Source organism: Cornus florida, unplaced genomic scaffold, assembly GCF_030987335.1.
Source record: "Cornus florida cultivar Cherokee Brave unplaced genomic scaffold, ASM3098733v1 CherokeeBrave_3.0.0_Hap2_Chr10, whole genome shotgun sequence".
NCBI lineage: Eukaryota > Viridiplantae > Streptophyta > Magnoliopsida > Cornales > Cornaceae > Cornus > Cornus florida.
This window is the reverse complement of record NW_026775580.1, coordinates 82,317,094-82,339,324: the sequence shown is the minus strand read 5'-3', so window position 1 is coordinate 82,339,324 and position 22,231 is coordinate 82,317,094. Positions and strand designations below refer to the sequence as shown.

General features: G+C 35.1%; 4 protein-coding genes across 4 annotated transcripts; 2 read left to right on the top strand and 2 right to left on the bottom strand.

Annotated features, from left to right (window-relative positions):
• Positions 1 to 1,152: 1,152 nt before the first annotated feature.
• On the top strand, positions 1,153 to 1,671 carry LOC132279295 (pathogenesis-related protein PR-1-like). Its single transcript, XM_059781224.1, has one exon. The coding sequence runs from the start codon at positions 1,171 to 1,173 to the stop codon at positions 1,669 to 1,671; it is 501 nt and encodes a 166-aa protein (XP_059637207.1). The 5' UTR covers positions 1,153 to 1,170.
• A 2,611-nt stretch (positions 1,672 to 4,282) lies between these two features.
• LOC132278868 (pathogenesis-related protein PR-1-like) lies at positions 4,283 to 5,234 on the top strand. Its single transcript, XM_059780764.1, has one exon. It carries the CDS (start codon positions 4,445 to 4,447, stop codon positions 4,943 to 4,945), a length of 501 nt encoding a protein of 166 aa, XP_059636747.1. The 5' UTR covers positions 4,283 to 4,444; the 3' UTR covers positions 4,946 to 5,234.
• Positions 5,235 to 6,599: 1,365 nt separating this feature from the next.
• Positions 6,600 to 8,332, bottom strand: LOC132278817 (putative fasciclin-like arabinogalactan protein 20). Its single transcript, XM_059780716.1, has one exon. The coding sequence runs from the start codon at positions 8,291 to 8,293 to the stop codon at positions 7,214 to 7,216; it is 1,080 nt and encodes a 359-aa protein (XP_059636699.1). The 5' UTR covers positions 8,294 to 8,332; the 3' UTR covers positions 6,600 to 7,213.
• Positions 8,333 to 9,054: 722 nt separating this feature from the next.
• LOC132279234 (ADP-ribosylation factor 1) lies at positions 9,055 to 20,242 on the bottom strand. The gene is made up of 9 exons (XM_059781163.1): positions 20,041 to 20,242; positions 19,755 to 19,941; positions 19,611 to 19,649; positions 19,260 to 19,322; positions 17,216 to 17,234; positions 12,406 to 12,517; positions 11,779 to 11,826; positions 10,203 to 10,333; positions 9,055 to 9,549 (listed from the first exon to the last, which is right to left on the bottom strand). Exons 2-9 carry the CDS (start codon positions 19,855 to 19,857, stop codon positions 9,516 to 9,518), a joined length of 549 nt encoding a protein of 182 aa, XP_059637146.1. The 5' UTR covers positions 19,858 to 19,941; positions 20,041 to 20,242; the 3' UTR covers positions 9,055 to 9,515.
• Between the last annotated feature and the right edge of the window lie 1,989 nt (positions 20,243 to 22,231).

Genomic DNA, 22,231 nt, shown 5'->3' with positions numbered 1-22,231 from the left:
TGACGCTGTATTTCATTCCTTAGATCTGCATTTTCTCTCCGGAGAGCTTCGATCATGTTCATCAACTCATCGAGTTTCACTTGCTGGATGTTCTCAACCATATTAGAGTTGTCACCCCCTATCATGATTCCGGATCGAAGCAAAGGCATGAATTACGAACTTCGAAACAGATCTAAGCGTTACCGATGCAAACTCCGCTAGATCTGGGCTTAACTTTACCGAATCGTGATCGCTGTTTGCTAGATCTGAACTTTTCTAGCTTCAAACTCGTCGAATCTGACTGCAACTGAGCAAATCGCAATCGCGTCCTTCCAAAGCAAATGCCTCAAAATCCACAATAATCAAGAATTCTCTCGGAGCAAACTACAATCTCACTGATCTGGATTCAACTTCCAGAAGTTACACTGCATATTCACAAACTCGATTGAACTAATATGGTACTGATCGACCTCAAATTGATCTTCGTCCTCGATTCCCATAGACGGCGCCAATTGAAGATACAATATTCCGTTTCATCTCTCTCACTCTTACTCTCTCTCTCTCTCTCTCTTCTCCCTAGCTTCCTTTCTACTTTCCACCCTTCATGGTCTATTTATAGGCCATGACCCTCTTTTGCAGTTAACCAATTACATTGGGCTTATAGCCCAAAGTTCTCTTCCTTCTGGGCTGGGTCTTGTAATGGGCTTGACCTTCCTCGGTGGACCCCCCACGTTCGGCCCACTCCAGGGTGCTTTGACATGGATCCTTCTTCAATCATTCGACCCGATCTCGTTTCCGCGATCCATATCCGGCCCATGCCACTTGCCGCATCCTCATGAATATATTCCAGATAACAAAGGATTGTCTTTTTTTTCAGGACAAAAATGTTATATTAAAAGTTAGAGGTGCGAAGGTTAGAAGTCAGACTCCCAAAAACAACGGGGAACAACTAACTACGAAGGAATTCGCAACAAAAGATTATTACAATATCAAAATTATGGCAATCAAAGGAACCTAAAGCTTTAGACATAGAGAGCATTTATCACTTGCGAAAAACAAATATGGCATTTATTAACAGATATGGGTTGCCACTCCACTGTTGACTTAATTATAAGTATATGATCTTCCTTGAACCATGGCTTCTTCAAAATTCCATCTCCTCCCACCATGCAAATACTTGATACTCCTCAAATGAGTCCGTCCTACATTGCCATGACCATGACCACTTTTCTCCTCCTCCTCATCTCAGGCACGGAAGCTGTGATCACCAAACAAACAATCATCAAACAATTTTTAGCTACTCATAACGCAGCCCGGTCTACTGTAGGTGTGCAGCCACTGACATGGGATGCACGTCTAGCGCGATACGCTAAACAGTATGCTAACCAGAGGCGTTGGGACTGCGCATTGCAGCACTCGAATGGGCCTTATGGAGAGAACATTTTCTGGGGGGGTGGCAGCGAGTGGACACCGGCTGAGGTTGTCGAATTTTGGGTTTCAGAGCAGAAGTGGTACAACTACTCGTCCAACTCGTGTGCCCAGGGGCAGATATGCGGGCATTACACCCAAGTTGTGTGGAAGACAACAAGAAGAGTTGGGTGTGCTAAGGTGGCTTGTTTTGGTGGCCGAGGTGTTTTCATGACATGCAACTATGACCCTCCTGGGAATTACAATGGTCAGTGGCCTTATTAAAACCTTACCCCCAAAAAGAAAGAGAAACCTTATTGAAATAATGTTTTATGACAGTTTTATCATTTATGTGAAGCTTACTACAAATACATTGGATGTATATGAACTTATAATATATGGGGACTAATGTGTCTTAGTGTATGTATATATGGACTTTTTGCATCTTAGAATATATATATATATATATATATATATATATATATATATATATATATTAACTAATTGCATCTTAGAATAAAATCAATATTTTATCATAATTTATATATAAAGCTCACGTTTCAGAAAAGACAAGCCAAATTTCGACCATGTACAGCACATAGACTACTACATGCCCGAATTGTATATTAACAAACGAGCCTTCATCAAAAATAAAAATTGAACTCAATTACGTGGCTCTCCTTGCAAGAGAAATATTAATAAGCCAGTCAGACATACTGCGTTATTATTATATAAATAAAAACGCATCATCAGCGTTTTTTCAATATTTGTACTTAAAAGAACTCTTTGTAACATAAACCATTAAATTAGGAGGGCATCCATTACCACACATGGGAAGATAATTAAATGGGAGGAGGTTGGACGATCTTAAAAATTGAATTATTTTTTTTTTACATAATTAATAAAAATTATTTATTTGGATATTTGTGACTCACTGAGCTATGCAGAATATAAATTAGAATTTCAAATGATTTCAATGTTTGTATCTATTTGTCCAAAACTATTCGATTCATCCGTCCAGCAATATGTTACATCATTCTAAAAAATGAGAGTGATGATGATCAGTGATAACGTTACTATAGTTGCACATCATAATCATTATTCAGACTTTCATTACTTCAAATTTAAGTGAGAGAGAAAAAAAAAAAAAGAAGAAAAACACATATATGTAGTGGCACTAAAAATTCAGACCTTGACTTTCACGATGAAGGAAAAGAAACTACTTAAACTAATGTCATGCTCTGCCATGGGATGTTAAGCCACGCAGGTGACAAGCGCTGCAGAGGGAGGGTTGGGTGAAGCCCACCCCCAAAAAAAAAAAAAATTACTATTCTACTTTTACCCTAGCCCAAAAAATAAAAAATAAAATTAAAAAAATAATAATATTAACCAAGTCCAAAATTAGTCCACCCCATTCAAAAATCCTAAATCCGCTCACTGAGTAGGACGCTGCATAGCAACGATAAGAGTTTCTAAAATTCTTCATAGTAGTATGGAAGGTTCTAGAATAATGTAGTTATGTGTAGAATTAAGTACATTGTAATTAAAGTGTGGAGAAGATGGGAGAAAGTTCTAGAAGAACAATCTCCATCGTAGATTGGAGTGCATCTTAGCCGTCCGTTAGGGATGAGGGAGTAAGTTTCATTTGTAAGGTAGAAATACCAAGAGTAGAAACTGCTAGTGTGGAGTAAGGAGCCACCAAGAGTGTGAGCGTGTAAGTCTTCTTTGTAATAATAAAAGCATTATTTCTTTGCCAACCAATTGTGCCAAGTGAGTAGAGGACGAGGGCCACTACAACACTAGTGAGTGCACAAGCGACGAGTGTGTTGGCGAGGGGGTGCACGGGAGTTAGGCTGATCAAGACCTTGCACGAGTAGAAGCGACGCCTTGATTCCCCACGGGAGTGACTAGAGTGGTGCTAAAAGTCTAAGCCGGTGTTGTAAGTATTCACACACTCGGATATATACTATACATATGATTGAAGAGATGAATTTTAAACATGTGGGTTGATCCACCTCGGATATATACTATACATATGATTGAAGAGATGAATTTTAAACATGTGGGTTGATCCACCTGGTTACATATATCTGACACAACACAGAGTGAGTTGGAGCTGCTTGTGCCTGAGTCAACAAAAACAACTTGGCACAAATAGCATATCTAAGTAAATCTAAAATAAAATGCCAAAAAGGAATTCATTGGATAAATATAAAAATGCTGAAAACTTGAAGTAGAGTGAATGATTCTTATTTAAAAGAATGAAGGACATATATATATATATATTGAGAGAGAGAGAGAGAATAGGTAGATTCCGCTGATTTAGGCGGCATTGAAGGCCACCGTGGATTTCGGTGGTGGCATTTACGAACAACACAAATTCTCACTTGACTTTGAAAATAAATAGCATCATCTGATCTACCAAACACACAAAAGGAACCATTCAATGCGCTTCCAAGTTAGTCTTTATGCCCCCATCAGATCAAAATGGAAAAGGAACCTAAGTCATCAATATGCCTTCAATTTTCCAACTCCTCCACTCGAAAAGGAAGATCAAAACATGATCATCTATCACAACTCTTCTTCTTTTTTCACTTCTTATTTTGTAACATCGTAACTTATTATATGTGCTTATTGTGACATATAAACATCATAGCAATGGGGAAAATAAATATTCATCAAGTACTCTACCTCTCTTGTTTCCATCAAATAAAACAACTTCTTGTGTGACAAAATGAATACCACACTGAATGTGTATTAGTGCATTAAAGAATGAAATCTTTAGGTGTGTATATATATATATATATATATATATATATCCATCCTACAGAACAGACTATTATTATAAGAATAAAAATATGCTAGCTTAGAATTCAACCTTTATCCCCTACAAAAACAAATGTGGTAATCATTATCGAACATGGGTGCCACCCCATAGTTGACACTTTAAGCCCCCCAATCCAACTACTCTTAGGTTATATCTTATAAATATGTATGATTTTTCTTGTACAATTGCTCCCTAAAAAATTCATCAACCAAATACAAGGGTCTCCCTCGAATGAGTCCGTGCTACGGTGTCATCACCGTTTTTCTCCTCCTCATCGCAGGCACCCATGCCATCACCAAACAGAGAAGCTACCTAAATGTAATCAACCAATTTTTGGCTCCTCAGAATGCAGCACGGTCTGCCCTACGTATGCAGCCATTGGCATGGGATGCACGTCTAGAACGCTATGCTCAATGGTATGCTAACCAGAGGCGTTGGGACTGTGCTTTGAAGCACTCAAATGGACCTTATGGAGAGAACATTTTTTGGGGGAGCGGCAGTGACTGGACTCCGGCTCAGGCTGCCGCTGCATGGGTTTCAGAGCGGAAGTGGTACAATTACTGGTCCAACTCGTGTGCCGATGGGCAGGAATGTGGGCATTACACCCAAATTGTGTGGAGGGCAACAGGGAGAGTTGGGTGTGCCAGGGTGAATTGTTTTGGTGGCAGAGGTGTTTTCATGACTTGCAACTATGACCCTCCTGGGAACTACATTGGTGAGAGACCTTATTGAAATCATATTTCGTGAAATTTTCTGTAAGAGAGTTCAACCACACATATATATATATATATATATCAAAATCATACCATATGGTGGCCAGAGATGTGGCCTTTTGGTGATTTGAGTTTTCTTTCGTTTTTCTGTAATTGCAAATCATTTCCAACACAATTTGGATTTAAGCTCACCATATAGGGAAAAAAAATAGGCAGTTTTTTTTCCACGATGCTATCGAAACAAGGCATGTGATTATAAGAATGTTCACATCCCTAATATCTTTCAATAAAACCAACTTTTCTGTTGATGATATAATGTACATTTTAACGTTCTCAAAGATAAGAATGCAGGTGCGTGTTTAGATTCTTTAGAATGCAGTTTTCGAGATGACTCTTGCCAACTACTATATTTTCTTCCTACTGTTTCAAAAGATCAAAGCTCAAACTCATGTGTAATTCACTTCTAAAGATGATAATCGACACTCCACTAATCTCCAGAGATGATTTCATCCTCTCTTGTTTTCTCTCTCTATATCTGCAGTCATTCTATACTCATATATCTAAAACGAAAAAGAAATACTCCATTCCCAAAGCATCCCCAACTTTCATTACAAACAAACAGTAGAAAAAAGAGATTATGGGATTTCACTATACTATATCAAAAGTAAGCAATGACCACAGCCTATATGTGCAAGCTAATTTCCTTCGATTTGCAAGACAACAGCAATGAATACAGTCTAACCATACTGTAGCACTCTGTCCTCCAAGCAAATCACATACAGATTAAACACACAAAACATGTCAAACTTGATTTTTGCTAACTCAATATAATTGGACACTGATTGATCACTAGCATGAGTGCTAATTCTAGAGATGTCTATATCATCCCCAAGCAATAAACATAGCACAGATGTTTGGTAAGAAATGTTAGATATGGGATTTAAGCCTCCTATTCAGATGTTTCTTATCATACCCAGGCAATATACATCCCCATCTTCTGAATTTTCTTTGAAAAGCGAGTGGATGGGGCACAAATGTTAGATGGTACCAGCAAATACTCCGAGAGATGTTGGACATGGGATGCAACCCTCCTATCCAGATTTATTTATTTGTTTATTTGATAAAAGCCTCCTATTCAGATTTTCAGCATTCTTAATCACTATTCTTGATGGGAGAAAAGAGGTATACAGTTCTAACACAGTAAATTGTTTGCCAAAGGTTTCATTTGGCCAAATCCATTCAAAAGAATCTGAAAGTCAATCAAGTCCTATTCTTTTCAATGTCGTACGAAGGGTTTTTCTCAAGAAAATTGGGGCCAGGGAATGGAATAAGTAGCATTTAATGATGAGGTTTGAGTGTCAAAAAGCTAAAGCATTCCACTCAAGAAAAGCAATCATGTAGCATCAACACTGGCATGAAAAAAAAACAAAGACACCATATAACAAGATTTTGAAAAATTGGACGGATATATCAAGGAAATGACAACAAAGAATTATATAATATATTTATATTACTTCGTCTAGGTGAAAACTCGAGTTGATAGGTATGAGAGCAGGGGCTCACGGCTAATTCAGGCAAAATAATTTCCAAAGTTAAGCCTAAAGTTTATGTTGATCTCTAGTCTACCCATCCCAGCATCCCACCTACACCACATACATGAAAACCATCAGACTGAATATATTTCAACTTGAGCACTACCAAGAACCAAGAAAACTTTTGCAGCACTACAGTAATATAGAGACAAGCCAGCAAATCATGGCACTTAGCATAATACTGCCCTTAAAAGTGTTTTTAAAACTCTACTTGATCCGAATTTGCTAGCAGATTCTTGACCAAAAAAAAAAAAAATTCAAAGTACAACATAACCACTGTAATTCTATAGTTGGAAGGTTGAATAATAAGGTTATACTAGTTTTGATTGTTGAATTGAACCTACTAATTAAAGTTGCATTCCTAAAAATTCATTTTTGATCGAAAATTGCCCTGTATAATAATCAATAGAATCATGCTTAGTATGTATCACATTTGATCAGAGCTCCCTGTATCATATCAGAAGTAACCAAAAAGATAACCAATCTACATCGTCGTCATCATCATCATCAACAACACTTCAATCATAGAAGGACTCCATATCTACTAAGACGTAAATGTCATTGACAACTATGCACAAGTTCAATCAATGAATTATTGAAAGCTTTAGACATGTGATTAGAAAGAGAGAGTTTTAGAGAAACTGCCCATCTATATCTCACCTGTCACGGGAACAGATAGCCTCATTTATTTTCAATCACAGAGCAGAAAACAGGTAACTGATCGGAGGCTTGAGACGATCCGACGCGGAAACATTATGCGAATTGTAGTTTTTGGGCTCAGATGAAGAACCTGGCTCCCCATGGTATGGCCTCTCCGGCGCAGCCAGAACATCACGAATGCCATGAACGACAAGCCAATCGCTGTAATACATGTCCGGAACTGTCACTGCAACTCCATTCAGCATCAATTCATCACCGGATCGAGTAATGTTCACCACGAACCCATCCAACAATGTCCTCAACATCGTTCCATTTTCGAGACTCTCCAAACCAGTTCTTGAAACCCTGCAGGGAAGCACATGGCGAAAGAACAGGGATGGATAGACGGTGAAATTACCGATGTGTCCCTTCATCGCATCGTCTCTGGGAGCAAACACAGTCAACATCGTTGTCTCATTACGATCAGACGGCGGCAATTGCAGGTCAAGAAACGAAGCCATCACAGAGTAACCGTTGGATCTCAGTGTTCCAGAAGCTTCGTTGAATCGACGAACACCGGACAGAGTGCTCGGATTGTTCGTTGATACTACGCATGTGAGATTGGGGCTAGGGTTTTGAATTGGTGCTGAAACATTGAAATTCGGATTGAAGAAGTTGTCAAGTCCGAAAATGACCAATGATCCGTCGTCGTACAACTCCGATCCATTGATCTTGACGTTGTTCAACGAAATCAGCTCATCGGAAGCTGATGTGGTGACGAACAAAGAGCGATTGGGGAGCAAAGTGGGGATCGGTGTTCCGTAGCGTAGCGAACGGAGGGCTTGGAGGGAGAAAGCGTGAGGAGAGAAGTGGTATTGGAGGAGAGAGAGAGGAGGCTGGCCTGATTGAGCGAATGCAGTGTCCGGAGGACAGAATATGGTGACGGATGAAGTGTTGGAAATTAGGGTTTGCGCGACGAGCTCGACGGTGAGAGCCATGGCGACGAAGCCGGAGCGGGAGACGATTCTGGTGGCGTTGAGGACTTCGTCAATAGGGAGGGAAGAGATGAGAGAGAAGCGAGAGAAGAAGATGATGATGATGATCAAAGAGATGAAGAGCAACTTCAGTTTCGCCATTTTTTTCTCTCTCTCTGAAGCTTCTGGTTTTTGAGCGAGAGTTAGTTCTGTCTACAGTTAGAAATACGTAGAGCGTGGTGGCAAGGTTTTGGCGGGAAAAAGGGGGGATAAACATTTTTTATTTGAAATCTAAAACAATCTCTATGCAATGAGTAAAATTACTTAAATTTTCTACCTTTCACTTAAAAATTACAAAAATAATTTATCATAAACATAACTTGTTAAATAAACACTCTAGTCATGAAAAATTCGTGAATATTGTTTCTTTTATGTGACTGTATAGGTTGCAAACAAGGTGGATATATTAAGAGGTCAATCCGAACTCATCTGAAAATATTTACTAATATGAAGTTAGGAACGAGCTACTCAGATTAGACTAAATTTGGGGTTCATTCCGCCCAAGCTACATATATAGAATGTAATTTCTTTATTTATTTTTTTGAACTAATTTTACATGCCTTTGTAATTTGGGGTGGTCTCAGTCCATTGTCAACTCTGGCCTTATCTTAGTTGCAGAAGAAATGAAAATATCAAAACAATTTTTTTTAGCTCCTTCATAATTCACTAAAAGGGAGGATATATATCTAAGTGGATAACAATTATTTTGATTTTCCAAACAAAGTATCATTTTTCTTTGCTATTTATTTATTTATTTAATTTACTTTACAAGATGAGCTAGTGTCACTAGACTAAAGCTCCCTGTGCAAATTCAAGGCAAGTAAATTTGTTCAGCCACACACATTCGATCTCCACGACACAAATTGAACTAATACATTCAAGGTCAGTAATTTATAACACGGCCAGCGAGTGCCAACATCAAATTAATAGTTTATCTTACCCATAAAAATTTGATCGAAACTTTAAACAAAAGAAAAAAAGTTACCAATATTCTATGGAACAGAAAATGTGGTTAGTTTAGTTCCTACACCAAGCAAGTAGAACAAATGATAAAACAGCAGGAAAAAAATGTGTCCTGAGGAGGGAATGAATGGGTACAAAAGCAAAAAAAAAGCGCGCACAGTATCACGAGGCTAAAGCATTCATATCTTTGATGAAAATATAACACGTAAGTTGGTAGTTCACTCCGATAGTCAGTGACACCAAACCGACAACTGCATCCATGACACAATGTAACTATCAAAAATCATATCAAGCAGTGAGACCCTTCTTAGTTCTGCCTTCCCTAAACAGCTGCAAGTTTCTGTTTCTTATCCCAAGGAAGTTAGCCACCACCAGATTTGAGTGTATTGCTCAACCTGCAAATATAAGTTAATACTTGCATAAGGCTCTTTCCAGAAACGACAAATCAAACGGAAGAGAGATAACAATGGTCACTTAAAACGTCCAGTTAGCCACCTCAGCCTATAAAAATAAGTTAAACACTTGCACAAGGAACTTCCAAAAACCGACAATCAAGCAGAACAGAAATAACAATCGTCACTTAAACCAACCACTACCATTGGGGCTTTTTCAACTCCAGATTTGGGGATTGAAGAAACTGCAGTGATGCCGGATGGATGGGAACAACCTCTATTTTTCTGGCTTCTCATAAGAGAGAAGCCAACAATACAACAGTTACACTTTGAATCAATCAAAAACCACTAGTTTATATCAGTTTGGTCAAGCTAGTTTAGCACACATGTTGTGCAGATCTAATAGCTACTTATTCCGCTTCCCTCTCTAAATCAGCTTGTATAAAAGCTCCATAATGACATAAGCCCTAACACGACAACTTATATCCAAAAAGCAAATTAAACTGCGATGCTGCTGCTGACTAGCTATGATGACACGTGTCTAATATCATATAAAACTAGCATGCTGCAACCAGGATATGGATGTGTTAAAATTATGACCTATAATATCTAGCAGCTCAACACTGACATATACATCATTATAGAACTGATCTTACCAATCCAAGCCCTCAAAAAGGCCTTCTCCTTTTATGGCAGAAGTTTTGAAAATAGCCCACTGGCGGTTTTTAATTTTGTGCAACTCTAAGGCCTCAGTCACTGCAGCATCATCGAGTGCACCCGGAAGATCCTGTTGAACAAAAAGGACAATAAACAAAAAAGGAAAGAAAAAAAAAATTACTAGTTTCATAGAAACATTGGTTTGCAGAAGTTGCGAGGCAATGATAAAACAAAATGGCAGCATTTACATGACCCCAACATGAGAAGGTAAATTAAAGGGAAAAAAATAATTCGGACATCTATCCAATTTTGAGTTTCCATCCTATATTTATTTATTTTTTAAAAAAAGAATTTTTAAAAGAGAGTTTTAATGTTTTATACAAAACTCTATCACATAAGTACAAAGAGTTTTTACCAATTCTGAATTTCTATCCATTTTTGAGTTTCTATCCTTTATTTATTTATTTTAAAGAAAGAAATATTAGACTAGAGTTTTATACTCTTATCACATATTTACATATATATTTTTAAAAAAGATTTTTTATTTAAATGATATATTTATTTTTTGAAAAGAGTCTTATTTAGACTCTCTCACATATTTATATATTTAATTTTAAAATATATATATTTAGATATTTAATTTTTTTTAAAAGGGTTTTTATTAATTTTATAATAAGAGTTGCCTTGTGTAATTTGAAGTTTTTATTATTATTATTAAAAAATAGGTTAGAAATAGGAAATTCTTATACGTTTTAAAAGTCCAAAAAGAATTAGAATTGTACGAATACAAAAAGAGTAAAGAATTAAAATAAATTACAAAAGAATTTTTATTATTTGTTTCTATATAGAGTTTTTATTTTTATTTTTAAAGAGTTGCCTTGTGTAATTTGAGTTTTTATTATATATTTTTCCCCAATTTTGAGTTTCTATCCTGTTTTAATTTTCTATCCTATATTTATTTATTTTAAAAGAGTTTTTTTTTTCTTTTCAAAGAGTTGCCTTGTGTAATTTGGAGTTTTTGTTATTAATTTTTTTTTTTCTAAGTCCACTCTCCTATTATTTGAGTGGACCTGTGTATGTCATATTTTATCTTGGTTATTGCTTAAAATATAAATTTTAATATTTATATCATCTGGTTGAGAAATTGTAACTCCTTAAATTTGATCTATACTCTTAAAATCTTATTTTGTACTAGTGAATGTGCAAAAGGACAATACAATTGACTTCAGAAATATTTAAAATTTTAATTACTCAAGAAATTATTTTGTTTTTGATTATTTGTAATCAAAAATAAACAAATTAAATTAGGATTACAAATTAACTTTTGAGTTCACCACATGCACCGCACGCATCTTTTACTAGTAGTCTATAAGAATCCAAAGCATTTTTTTTTTTTTTTTGATAATAAAAATAAAAAAAAAAATTAAAAAAAAAAACAAGAAGTTGCACATTGTGTTCGAAGCAGCAAAAGCTGCTCTGACATAGGGTCACATTAAATGTTATTCGCACAATATGATGTAATCAATTTCTCCAACTAATATATCACAGAGAATAATCAACAGGTTATACACAAACCTGTTTGTTTGCAAAAATGAGGACAACAGCACCTTTCAACTCTTCCTCCTGACAAAAAGGCACAAAAATATGAGTTCACATTATGAAATATCATTTCATGCGTAAATAAATAAATAAGAAGTATTAACAAAATGCATGACATCTCAATCATGCATTGGCAAGATAATTAGAAGCGTTAAATCCAAGCAGGGCGGGCAGTAGATCTACCAGTATTTCCATTCTTTAATAGAAAAGGAGAAGCGAAAATAGAAACAGAACAGACAGCCTACAAAATCTGTTAAAATGAACCAAACATATTTTCGAAAACCATGACAGGAAGAAATTTTAAGCAGCCAAAAGTATCCAGGTACAGCATTACTGCATTCTAATCTCGACATACAATTTTACTACTTCCAAAATAATTGTTCACATCATCTACGCTAAAAATTATTTAGTTGCTCACAACTCATATTTAAAGTATTTTAACAATAAAATACCTATGATAAATATACATACTGTAAGTGACATCTATAAAACAAATTTCAACTACACATGGTAAGAAGCAAAAAAATCAAATAAAAAAACACAAAGATACCAGCAATTTTAATAAATTATCACATGCAAATATAAATCAGCATTCAATTATACCTCCAAAATTGCATGAAACTCCTCTTTGGCAATCGACAGCCTATCAGTGTCACTTGAATCAACAACATAGATTATGGCTTGAGTATTTGGAAAATAACATCTCCAATATGGCCTAAGGCAAACAAAAGAACCAAATCATGGACTTGTAAAATTGATGCAAAATTGTTAATTTGGCAGCCAACCAGACAAACTACGCAAATCAAGTAGATCAAAGTTGCAAAAGTGAAAACATCAACAACTCAAAGAAGAATAAAATGATATACCCTGAAAATTCTCGATAAGCAAGAAAAATTAAAAAACAACACAGGAAAAATTTAGAAATTGATATTCCCTGCTATATCGCAGATCCCAAACAGAATCTCCACTCATCCAATTCAGAATTTCAAATGAGCTAACAACTCTGTTTTTTCTTATTTACAAGTATGTATGAGCCCATCAGCCCAAGTATCATTTTTTCCAAAGTAACACCAAAAGCCAACAATGTTATGCCTTAATTTGATTTTATATATATATATATATATATAAATTAATTGGCATACAACCGGACACAATACCAGAAATTTACAATGAAGGTTGAGTTCAATGTAATGCAGTATGGCAGGATAGAATCATAGTGCAACTAATTTAATGTATTTGTTTATTAGTTTTTATTCGGGGAAGGGGATATTGTTGAATTTCAAAGAAGCCCTTTAGAGCAATTAAAAAAAATCTAAAGAGAATTTCCAAATCATCGGGCTCACTCAGCGGGCTCGCTCAGCTTGTCCTAGGTCCACCACTGGCATTTAACATCTCAAAAATGATCTACTTTAATTAATATTTCATATTTTATTCTTCAATATTTCTGAAATACTTGATAAATATCAAAGGAGCATTGTATATCACTTGAATTCATTGTGGTACTTCTTTGAGATCATAATAGAATAAAAGCTGACTCACGGCCATAAACTTCTCAAAAAAAAGGAATTGATTTTTGGGTGAGATGAAAATGAATAATAGATTCTTCAAAGCCCATATTGGTCAAATCTACATTTTCCTATATGCATTACAACTTTTGAACACATTCAGTTTCTCCTTCACCTTTATTATTATTATTATGAAAGAAATCATGAAAATTCTCTCATCTTTCCTTCGATTTTATTGCACAAAGTTTTAGATATTTATGATTCATTTGGTACAAATAATGAGAAGAGGATAGAAGAAAGGATACAAGGGATGAAAGAGCCATCATAGGAATCCTTCCCTCTTTTTGTTTGGTTTAGTTGAAGAGATGGGAAGGAGGTGACACTTTCCATTGTTTGGTAAGAGGGAAGAAACAGGAGGTTTTGAATTTTTACACCAATACACAAGCACAAGATTTGGTGAAGGACAATAATGTCACTTCAGATTTATATAATAGTTCCTTTCACTCCTTCCTTCCACTCAATTTTAGACGGTTGAAAAATGGTGCTGGAAGGGATGCCTTATCCATCCTTTCTTCCCTTTCATCTTCTCTTATACCAAATAATAGAACAAACTTGCTTCCTGCCCCCCCCCCCTTAAAAAAAAAAAAATGTCACTTCAGATATATATAATAGTTCCTTTCCCTCCTTCCTTCCACTCAATTTTAGACGGTTGAAAAATGGTGCTGGAAGGGATGCCTTATCCATCCTTTCTCCCCCTTCATCTTCTCTTATACCAAATAATAGAACAAACTTGCTTCATCCCCCCACCACCAAAAAAATAAAAATAAAAAATACTCTTCCTTCCCTCCTACCAAACAAAGACTAAGAATTTAGTTAAATATTGTTTATTTGCAAGTTTATGGTCCAGTTGTCTTTGTACTTCACCTATTTTATCACCAAAAGAAACTTATTTCATTCTTAGCCATTTTGAAATTTTTACTTTGTTCAATCATATTTTGCCAGTCTTTTATGGGTTTAACGTTGCCCTTGACCTAAATAAAAAATTTAGCAAAAGACGTAACATATTAAGCTCCAAGGAAACCTCATGTGTTATTATACTAATTCTAATTCTTGGCATTCTACAGTGTTCAATAGTTCCTAGTTGGCTACATTATTCTCACATTTTGGTATTTTAGGCATTATTTTCAATTGTATTCCATGAGCAACAAAGATAACTAACTCCACCATTAAGGAGTAAACATTTCAAGTGGGAAGTATTCCAATAACACACAAAAAAAAAAAACAACTGTGTTTATATGTGCAACTTCAGATCTATAAAGTTTCTCAAACTTCCACCCTCTAATAAAGTGAAACTTAACTTTGAAAGAGGTTCCATATTTAAAGAAGTTGATTTGGTATAGAAGAAAATTTTGAGAGACCAAAAAGGTAGCTAAATTTTTGCTGTTTCCATATCATATCTCAAGGCAGATACTACAAAAGCCATGTAAGGAGCTCTTTGGATGATCTAATGGAAGCATCGTCTCAAGGATTTCATAACTTAAATGTAAAAAATATATAAATGACATAAATGGATCAAAGGAGCAGCAGGTGATCCTTCTTCCCAACATATCAAAGAAGCAACAGACAAATCAGGGAGCTTCGGAGTGCTACGCCTAGAAGTACTAACTAAAAATGGATCTTTCCATCAAAGAGAAGAGCAAGAAATCTAGAAATACCATACACATTTGGATATATGGCTTCTTCTTTGTTCCAGCATTCCACTTTCTTTCTTGTATGGGCAATTTTTTGGGGGTAGAGTTTTGGTGAGCAAACATTTTAAAGTCTTCATCACTTTTATAGTTCCCTCTTCTTGCTAAAAAATTCCTATTCTATCAGGAGGAAAAACATGGCATTCAAGGAATTTATATAGGATATGGCCTAGGTGCAAGATGAAAAAAAGGAATTCAATGCAGCTGAACCAAATAGTTGGTAGTTAAGATGTTGAATTCATTTCTGAATATATCATTTGATATTGATTCTATATAATAAAGTTTGAGGATTCTAGACTCAAAACTACCATGACCAACCTTTTAAAACATTCTAGCATCCAATTCTAACAAACTCAGATAGGAGCGCATCATAGGAATTTTTTGAAAAAATTAACATCTATGATTTACCCAGCCAATAGGCTGGGTCCACACCCCCTCTCCCCATCCCCATTGGAACTTGAACACTGGCCATCCCCTATGGTGATGCCAGAAGGCACCACCTAGGCTACCAGAATAACAGTTAAAAGGCATAAAAAATTATGCTAATAGTTTTGCCGATTCAGATCAGAAGAAGGCATCTTCTTCTAAAGGAACATGTAGAGTTTGCCTATTCAGAACAACAGTTAAAAGGCTTAAAAAATGATGCTGAGAGTTTTGCATATTCAGATCAGACGAAGGCATATTCTTCTAAAGGAACATATAGAGTTTATGTGAATACTGACAAGCAAGGCTATCAGTATTACTATTTAGAAAGACCTGGGGAGAATTACTCCAGTCTATGAGGCTCCAACATCACCATGAAAATAATTTTATAAAAACCATTCATTCCATGAGTCACAGCAGAAAAAGAAACAATTGACATAAAGTGAACTTTTTCCAGAAGCTAATTGCTGGGATAATAGTCTCACAATATAAATCAAAGTAGAAAGTAAGGATACATTACCATACCCTTAGAATAAAGTTAAAGAAATGAGATAGTACTGTAACAGGGAGGATCGTACACCAATTTATTGAATATTCTTTTTTTTTAAACTTTGTACACATGATTAAGCTGAATCCCTTGTGATCACATACCATTGAAGTGAAGCAGATTGTGTGACATGCAATGAAAATCTAGAATATATCTCAATGATATTAGAATCTTTATGATGATAAGAGAACAATTTTAAGAACACTAAATTAAATTTTTTTAATTAACTCCAAGAAATTAGTAAGATTTGCTCTCTGGCGCTTCCCAGCATACCATTCAAAGAAGTCCAGGGGAGTTGCGGAGTTGAAGCCTAACTGGAACGTGATTGTGTGTGTAATTGCTATAAAAATTATTAAAGGAAATAATTAAAAATTTAAAAAAAAAAAAAAAGCAAAAAGGAAAAAGAAAAAAGTAAAGAAGAAGGCACTAGCAATGCTGACAAGGCAACAAGATTGTCAGAATTTCACCCTTTCTTTTGACTTTGATACCATCTTGATGTTCAAGAAATCCTCAAAGAGATGTCAGCGATAAGGTACACATGCATGCATGGATTTTTTTAATGAGGTGTGAATGTATTATATGCCCTAAAAGAGGTCATGTTGCAAGCATGTAGCTTATTGATTTCATGTCTCTAACAAGATTCCAGCAGCATCTTAGGAAGAATTGAAGTGGAACACCATTAGAACTCAAGGCTGAGAAAAAGATTGCAGCAGCATCTTAGGAAGAATTGGAAGTGGAACAACATTAGAACTCACGACTGAGATCAACTGCCAAAATAATTGTAGGATTGCTCATCATGGACAAGTCTAATAGGTGACAGATAATTAACTAAGCTACGGAAAAGCGGCAAAAGAGACATCCAAATGCAATGAATAAGAAAACTGCAAACTTATATTCACAAACTGACGAAAGCCGTGAATCTATGCATCATAAGTACAAAACCAAAACATTAAAAATAAATAAATAAATCCTTGACTGGTATTTGCTTATCAAAAAATAAATCCATGACTGACAAAATTAAAATTTACAATCCTACCAGTGAAAATCAAACAGCACGATATTCATATGGCAAATCATAAAGCCATAAACCATGTAAAGACAATGTTGTCTTACAAGAAAAGAAAAACATAATCCATATCATTACGACATAAGTGGAATAAGAGGTAAGAAATGTCTAATAGAGAGGTCACCTGATACTAGTCTGCCCACCTGTATCATCAATAAACAACCGTATTAGAACAAGAAATTGACATGACTTTTTATTTTTGCTTTATAGAACTACCAGCTTAACTGAAAAATAAATTTAATGAAAACTACTATTTGAAACTTCTCACTGCAACAAGAAAAGTGATTATCAATAGTACAGGTTCTCCATAATAAATGGTAAACCAATTAATACACATGACTATTTTTTTTTATATGTGACCAATAAAAAAACATCAATATGAACAACCATAAATTACAAGTGATTATTGCTCCATATTACACCAATCAACAGGTCAGAACAAAATCTGCCACCAATTTGAAATTAACCCTATAAAGTTTGATTATATACCAGGACACGGTGAAGGAAATTGATTACCAGTGATGAGATCAAGTCAAGGACAAGCTAATAGACCCGGGTAAAGAACTCGCAAATGTACTTCTCTAGACTAGACCTTTACCCATATATAAGGAAACGATAAAATGAAAATATTCTCCCCAAAAATATAGCCCAAATTTCAATTTACCACCAAAACCAAAATAAGATCTTACAAAAGCAGACCTTAAGTGATGAACATTTGATGTGGTGGGTCTCCTTGTTGGCTTGCTTCAAATTCTAAAGTTCTAAATGAGCTGCATTGACTGGATTTCAAATCAAAATTTTCTTTTTGCTAGTGGGTACAACAAAAACTACTAGCTTCCTTAGGAAGCTTTTAACTGACTTGCAGCTAAAGACGTGTTCCTGAATAACACATGTAATATTCTAAAGCAGTGCACCAAAAATACCAGCTCTCAATGAAATAAAGAAAACCACCTAGAAAAGTTTGCCCTCATCGCCCAAACTAAAGCAGATGAAATTCATCAAACTTTTTTTTTTTAAACTCAATAATAAAACTTAGCATAAACAAATCTAATTAAGAATGGCTAGAGTTTAACTTTATATTTTTAATTCCTTCAGTTAAAAAGCAAAAACAAAAAAGATTTTTATATATAATTGAATGAAAACAACAGTAAGCTGGGTATGCCATTTTGAGGTTATGGTTGAAGCTTTGCTAACAACAGGGATGGACCCAAGAATTTGTGTAGGGGAGGCAATAGTGGGATTTTTTTGTAATTTCAGGGGGACAATATGAAAATTTCATAGGTATATAATTCAAAAAAGGAAAATTCAATAGTATTAATACTAAAAAATATATTAAAAAAACAAAATAAGTGGGGGCAATTGCCCCCACTGACAATACACTAGATCACTCCCCGACTAACGACATGAGTCCATGACACTTACATGGAAAACAATATAAAATTGCTCAAAATTCCAGTCATAATCATATTCCTATATGGTGAACATCCTTCAACAACCAATATCTGAACCTAAAAAACATTCTGAAAAAAAATTGGGTAGTAAATTTTGTAGCAGAAGAGACTACATTTTTCAATAATAGCATCAATGGGTGATCTCTTCATGCAATCAATGCTCAGCACATTTGAGATCAAAACTCCAAAGTAAATGCATAACCTTGAAACCATTCCTATGGTATTTTCTTAGGAGAAGCCATTCCTATAGCACATGAGTGATGAGTAGCATCTCCAACACTATGGTCTTTCAGTAATGCTATTCATCATGTGTTGATTCTTCAATATGATTTATTCAATTAATAAGATTCCAATGAGTTAGCATCATTGACTTGTCCAGATAATTATTATTTTTTGATAAGTTACTAGCCCAGATAATTACCAATAACCAAACACCCAATGCCACAAGCATATACTCTAAATCTGCTTATTCTTCCATCCCAAATCCCAAGAACTAGCATATATCAATTCCAGACCAATATCTATCGACATAGTGGTTGCAGAACAGCATTTGAGTTGACATTTCCGGTTAATGTTAATACCTGGTACACAGTAACCAAAACTTCATGTTCCGTAAAGTGTTTGCCACCATTAAAGAAATATCCATGATAAGATTTACTTCAATTTTCTGCCAAAAAAAATATATAAAAAGATGATTTGAGTAAATAATTGGCATACCCAGATCCCAAACTTGAAACTTTATGTTGTTGTATTGCACTGTTTCCACATTAAACCCAATTGCTGCATCAGAAGTATACAAAAGGATAAGTCTAAACCTCCAGAAAATCGGGTGAGATCAATATGAGAATAAAAGAAATTATGCTCCATTTGGGTGGTGAGAAGATGTTCTTATATTTGGGACTCCAGAAAACAATAACTTCCATTCAACTGAACTTCATAGAATAACTGGCTAATACTAAAAGCATACAATTCATTTTTTTTCCTTTTCTGTCAGTTTTAGAATATAATCAAGCAAACGAAAAATTGAAGTTGATAACAGAAGAACAAGAACTGAGAAAGAGTACCAACTTGGAATGGTGGAGACAACTTCACCCATCTGGAGCCGATCTGGACAAAACCCAATTGACACATTGAATTTATCGTAGACTGGTAAAACCCACAATACAAAAGGAATAATAAAAAGAGAAAAAGGGTCAAATCAAATAAACATACAGAGAATTGTGGTTTTTCCAGCATTGTCGAGGCCGAGAACAAGGATCCGAGCTTCTTTGTTACCAAATAGTGTAGAGAACAATTTAGTAAACATAATACCCATTTGTGTATTTACTTTTAGAGAGAGATATCAATTTTTCTTCAATAGAATTCCGATCAGATCTGTAGAGCAGAACCCTATTCCTCTCTGCAAAACGCAACGCAACCAATGACTTCATATAATACATTAAATATAGAGAGATAGAGGAGAGAGAGATCTGAAGGTGTTGAAAATGGAATAACGTACCTAGGAAAAGAAGAGGGCCTGCATGAGAGTTGTGATCTACTGCTCCGGGATCAATTCGAGATATCAAAAAGTGAGTAAAAGCTCCGAATCGCGACTGAGAACGATGAATAGCTCACGACCCTCTTGGCTTTCTCAGAATCCCAAGCGGAGATTGTAGACCCAAAAGCAGAAAACCAATAACGTTCAGTCTTTGGTGGAGTTTCTAATACCAGGTTTTTAAAAAATAAAATAAAAATACAGTAAATAATAAACTTCTTCTAAATACAGAGAAATTGTTAGATGGCCTGTATAACGGGCAGGCTTGTCCATTTATCTAAATGTTGAAACGGGTGGTACTGTATATCCACAAGAACGTTGGGTAGTGTTGCATACCCACTTATTTATAATCAATTATTTTTCCATTCAGATCTCATATACGACGAATGACCCCTTTTAACATTCTCCCTTACCCGAACTTGCAATGCCCTCGTTGTGATCGGGTCACCCTGCTTACTCGGGTGAGTCACTTGGACGTCATTCGGGCCCGGCGCTTGGCGTGACACCAGATTAAGGATTAGGTCTGAATCTGATACCAAATGTAACGGGTAGGCACTTGCCTATTTATCCAAGAACTCAATTTGTTAGATAATGTTGCATACCCACCTATTTATATCTTTCTCATTATGTGGGACAACTGAGTCCCATAACAGCTGGGGATTAGCTCGGTCAATTAGAAATCAACACATTATTAAAATTGATACATTTATTTATATATGAAGTAAATAATAAATATATGTAGGTTCTAATAAACTGCCCTATAGTTAGGTTTATTACGCTTCTGTATTATGTTTTAAAGAATTACAATTACCTCATGTCCAATTACATATACGTAATAAATTACTCTTCAGTTATAGTTGATGTGGTGAATGTTGTTGTGGTAAATACTTTTATCAAATATTTATTATGTGAAACAACTATCATTCTTCAATTCATCTTTTTTCACAATAAGTATTGAAAACAAATATTTTATATATTTGTCATATGAAGCTAAGAAACTTAGACCAATTTTAATTTTTAGATAGATAAGTTGTTATACACATGTAATTAGATGGGAGGTAATTGCATTTATCCAAAACACATAATAGGTAAGTGCAATATGTTGGTAAAATATATACTTCAAGTGATATTTAAGATATAACTAACTCTATATTAATATGCAATAAGATATTTGTAATATGCTAAAAATAATTAATTAAATATGCAAATATATATTTAATTAAATATGTAAAATAAAGTAATAAATTAATAAATAATAAATAAAGAATTTGGACCGAGGCTAGTATTGAATACTATGTCTTTAAGACAGATTCGCCCCGCTATGTTGCTAACGGACTCAGTGGCGTCTATCTCCTAGGATACAACGGTCTACATCCACCAGTAGCAGCACTACAAACTCGTGGATACGGCGAACCTCCTTCGTGTAATACTTTTTCTGACTCAAAAATGCATCTATACTATATAAATACCGAATTGGATGCAATCTAAATCAAATGGTTCGGACCAATCTTAATATGGCTCAATAAAATTGGATCAGGGTCTAAGTGGCTCGGACCACTTGACCTATAGTTTGAACCCACTTGGTTTGGGTTCAAGTCTAGAGAGGGAGAGAGAAGAAAAATGAAAATGAAATGATTTGCAAATGATCCAAATAGGGGTATTTATAGGTAACAAAGTGCCTTTTCGGGTGGGTGGAACCCTTTGGAAAAAAACTAAAAAGTAATTTTTAAGTAAGATGCCTTTTCGAATTGGGTGTAACCCTTTGGAAAAAAAAAAACTAAAAAGTAGTTTTTAAATAAGGTGTCTTTTCAGATTGGGTGCGTCTCTTCATCATTGGACACAACCATTTATACGTGTCTTTTCACACTGGACACACCGACTCCAATTGGTTGCAATGGTTCACTTCTTGTCTGTTCACCAATAGACACATCCATTCCAATAGGTTGCAATGGTTCACATGGTGTATGTTCACCAATAGACACATCAATTCCAATATGTTGCAACACTTTAGAAACAGATGCAACTCTTTGGAAAATAGATGCAACCCTTTGGAAATAGATACAACAATTTGGAAAAAAAAAAACTAACTTTTAATTTAAATTCAAAAACCAACCACCCATTTAAATAAGCCCAGCCCAAAATTAAAGACTCAATC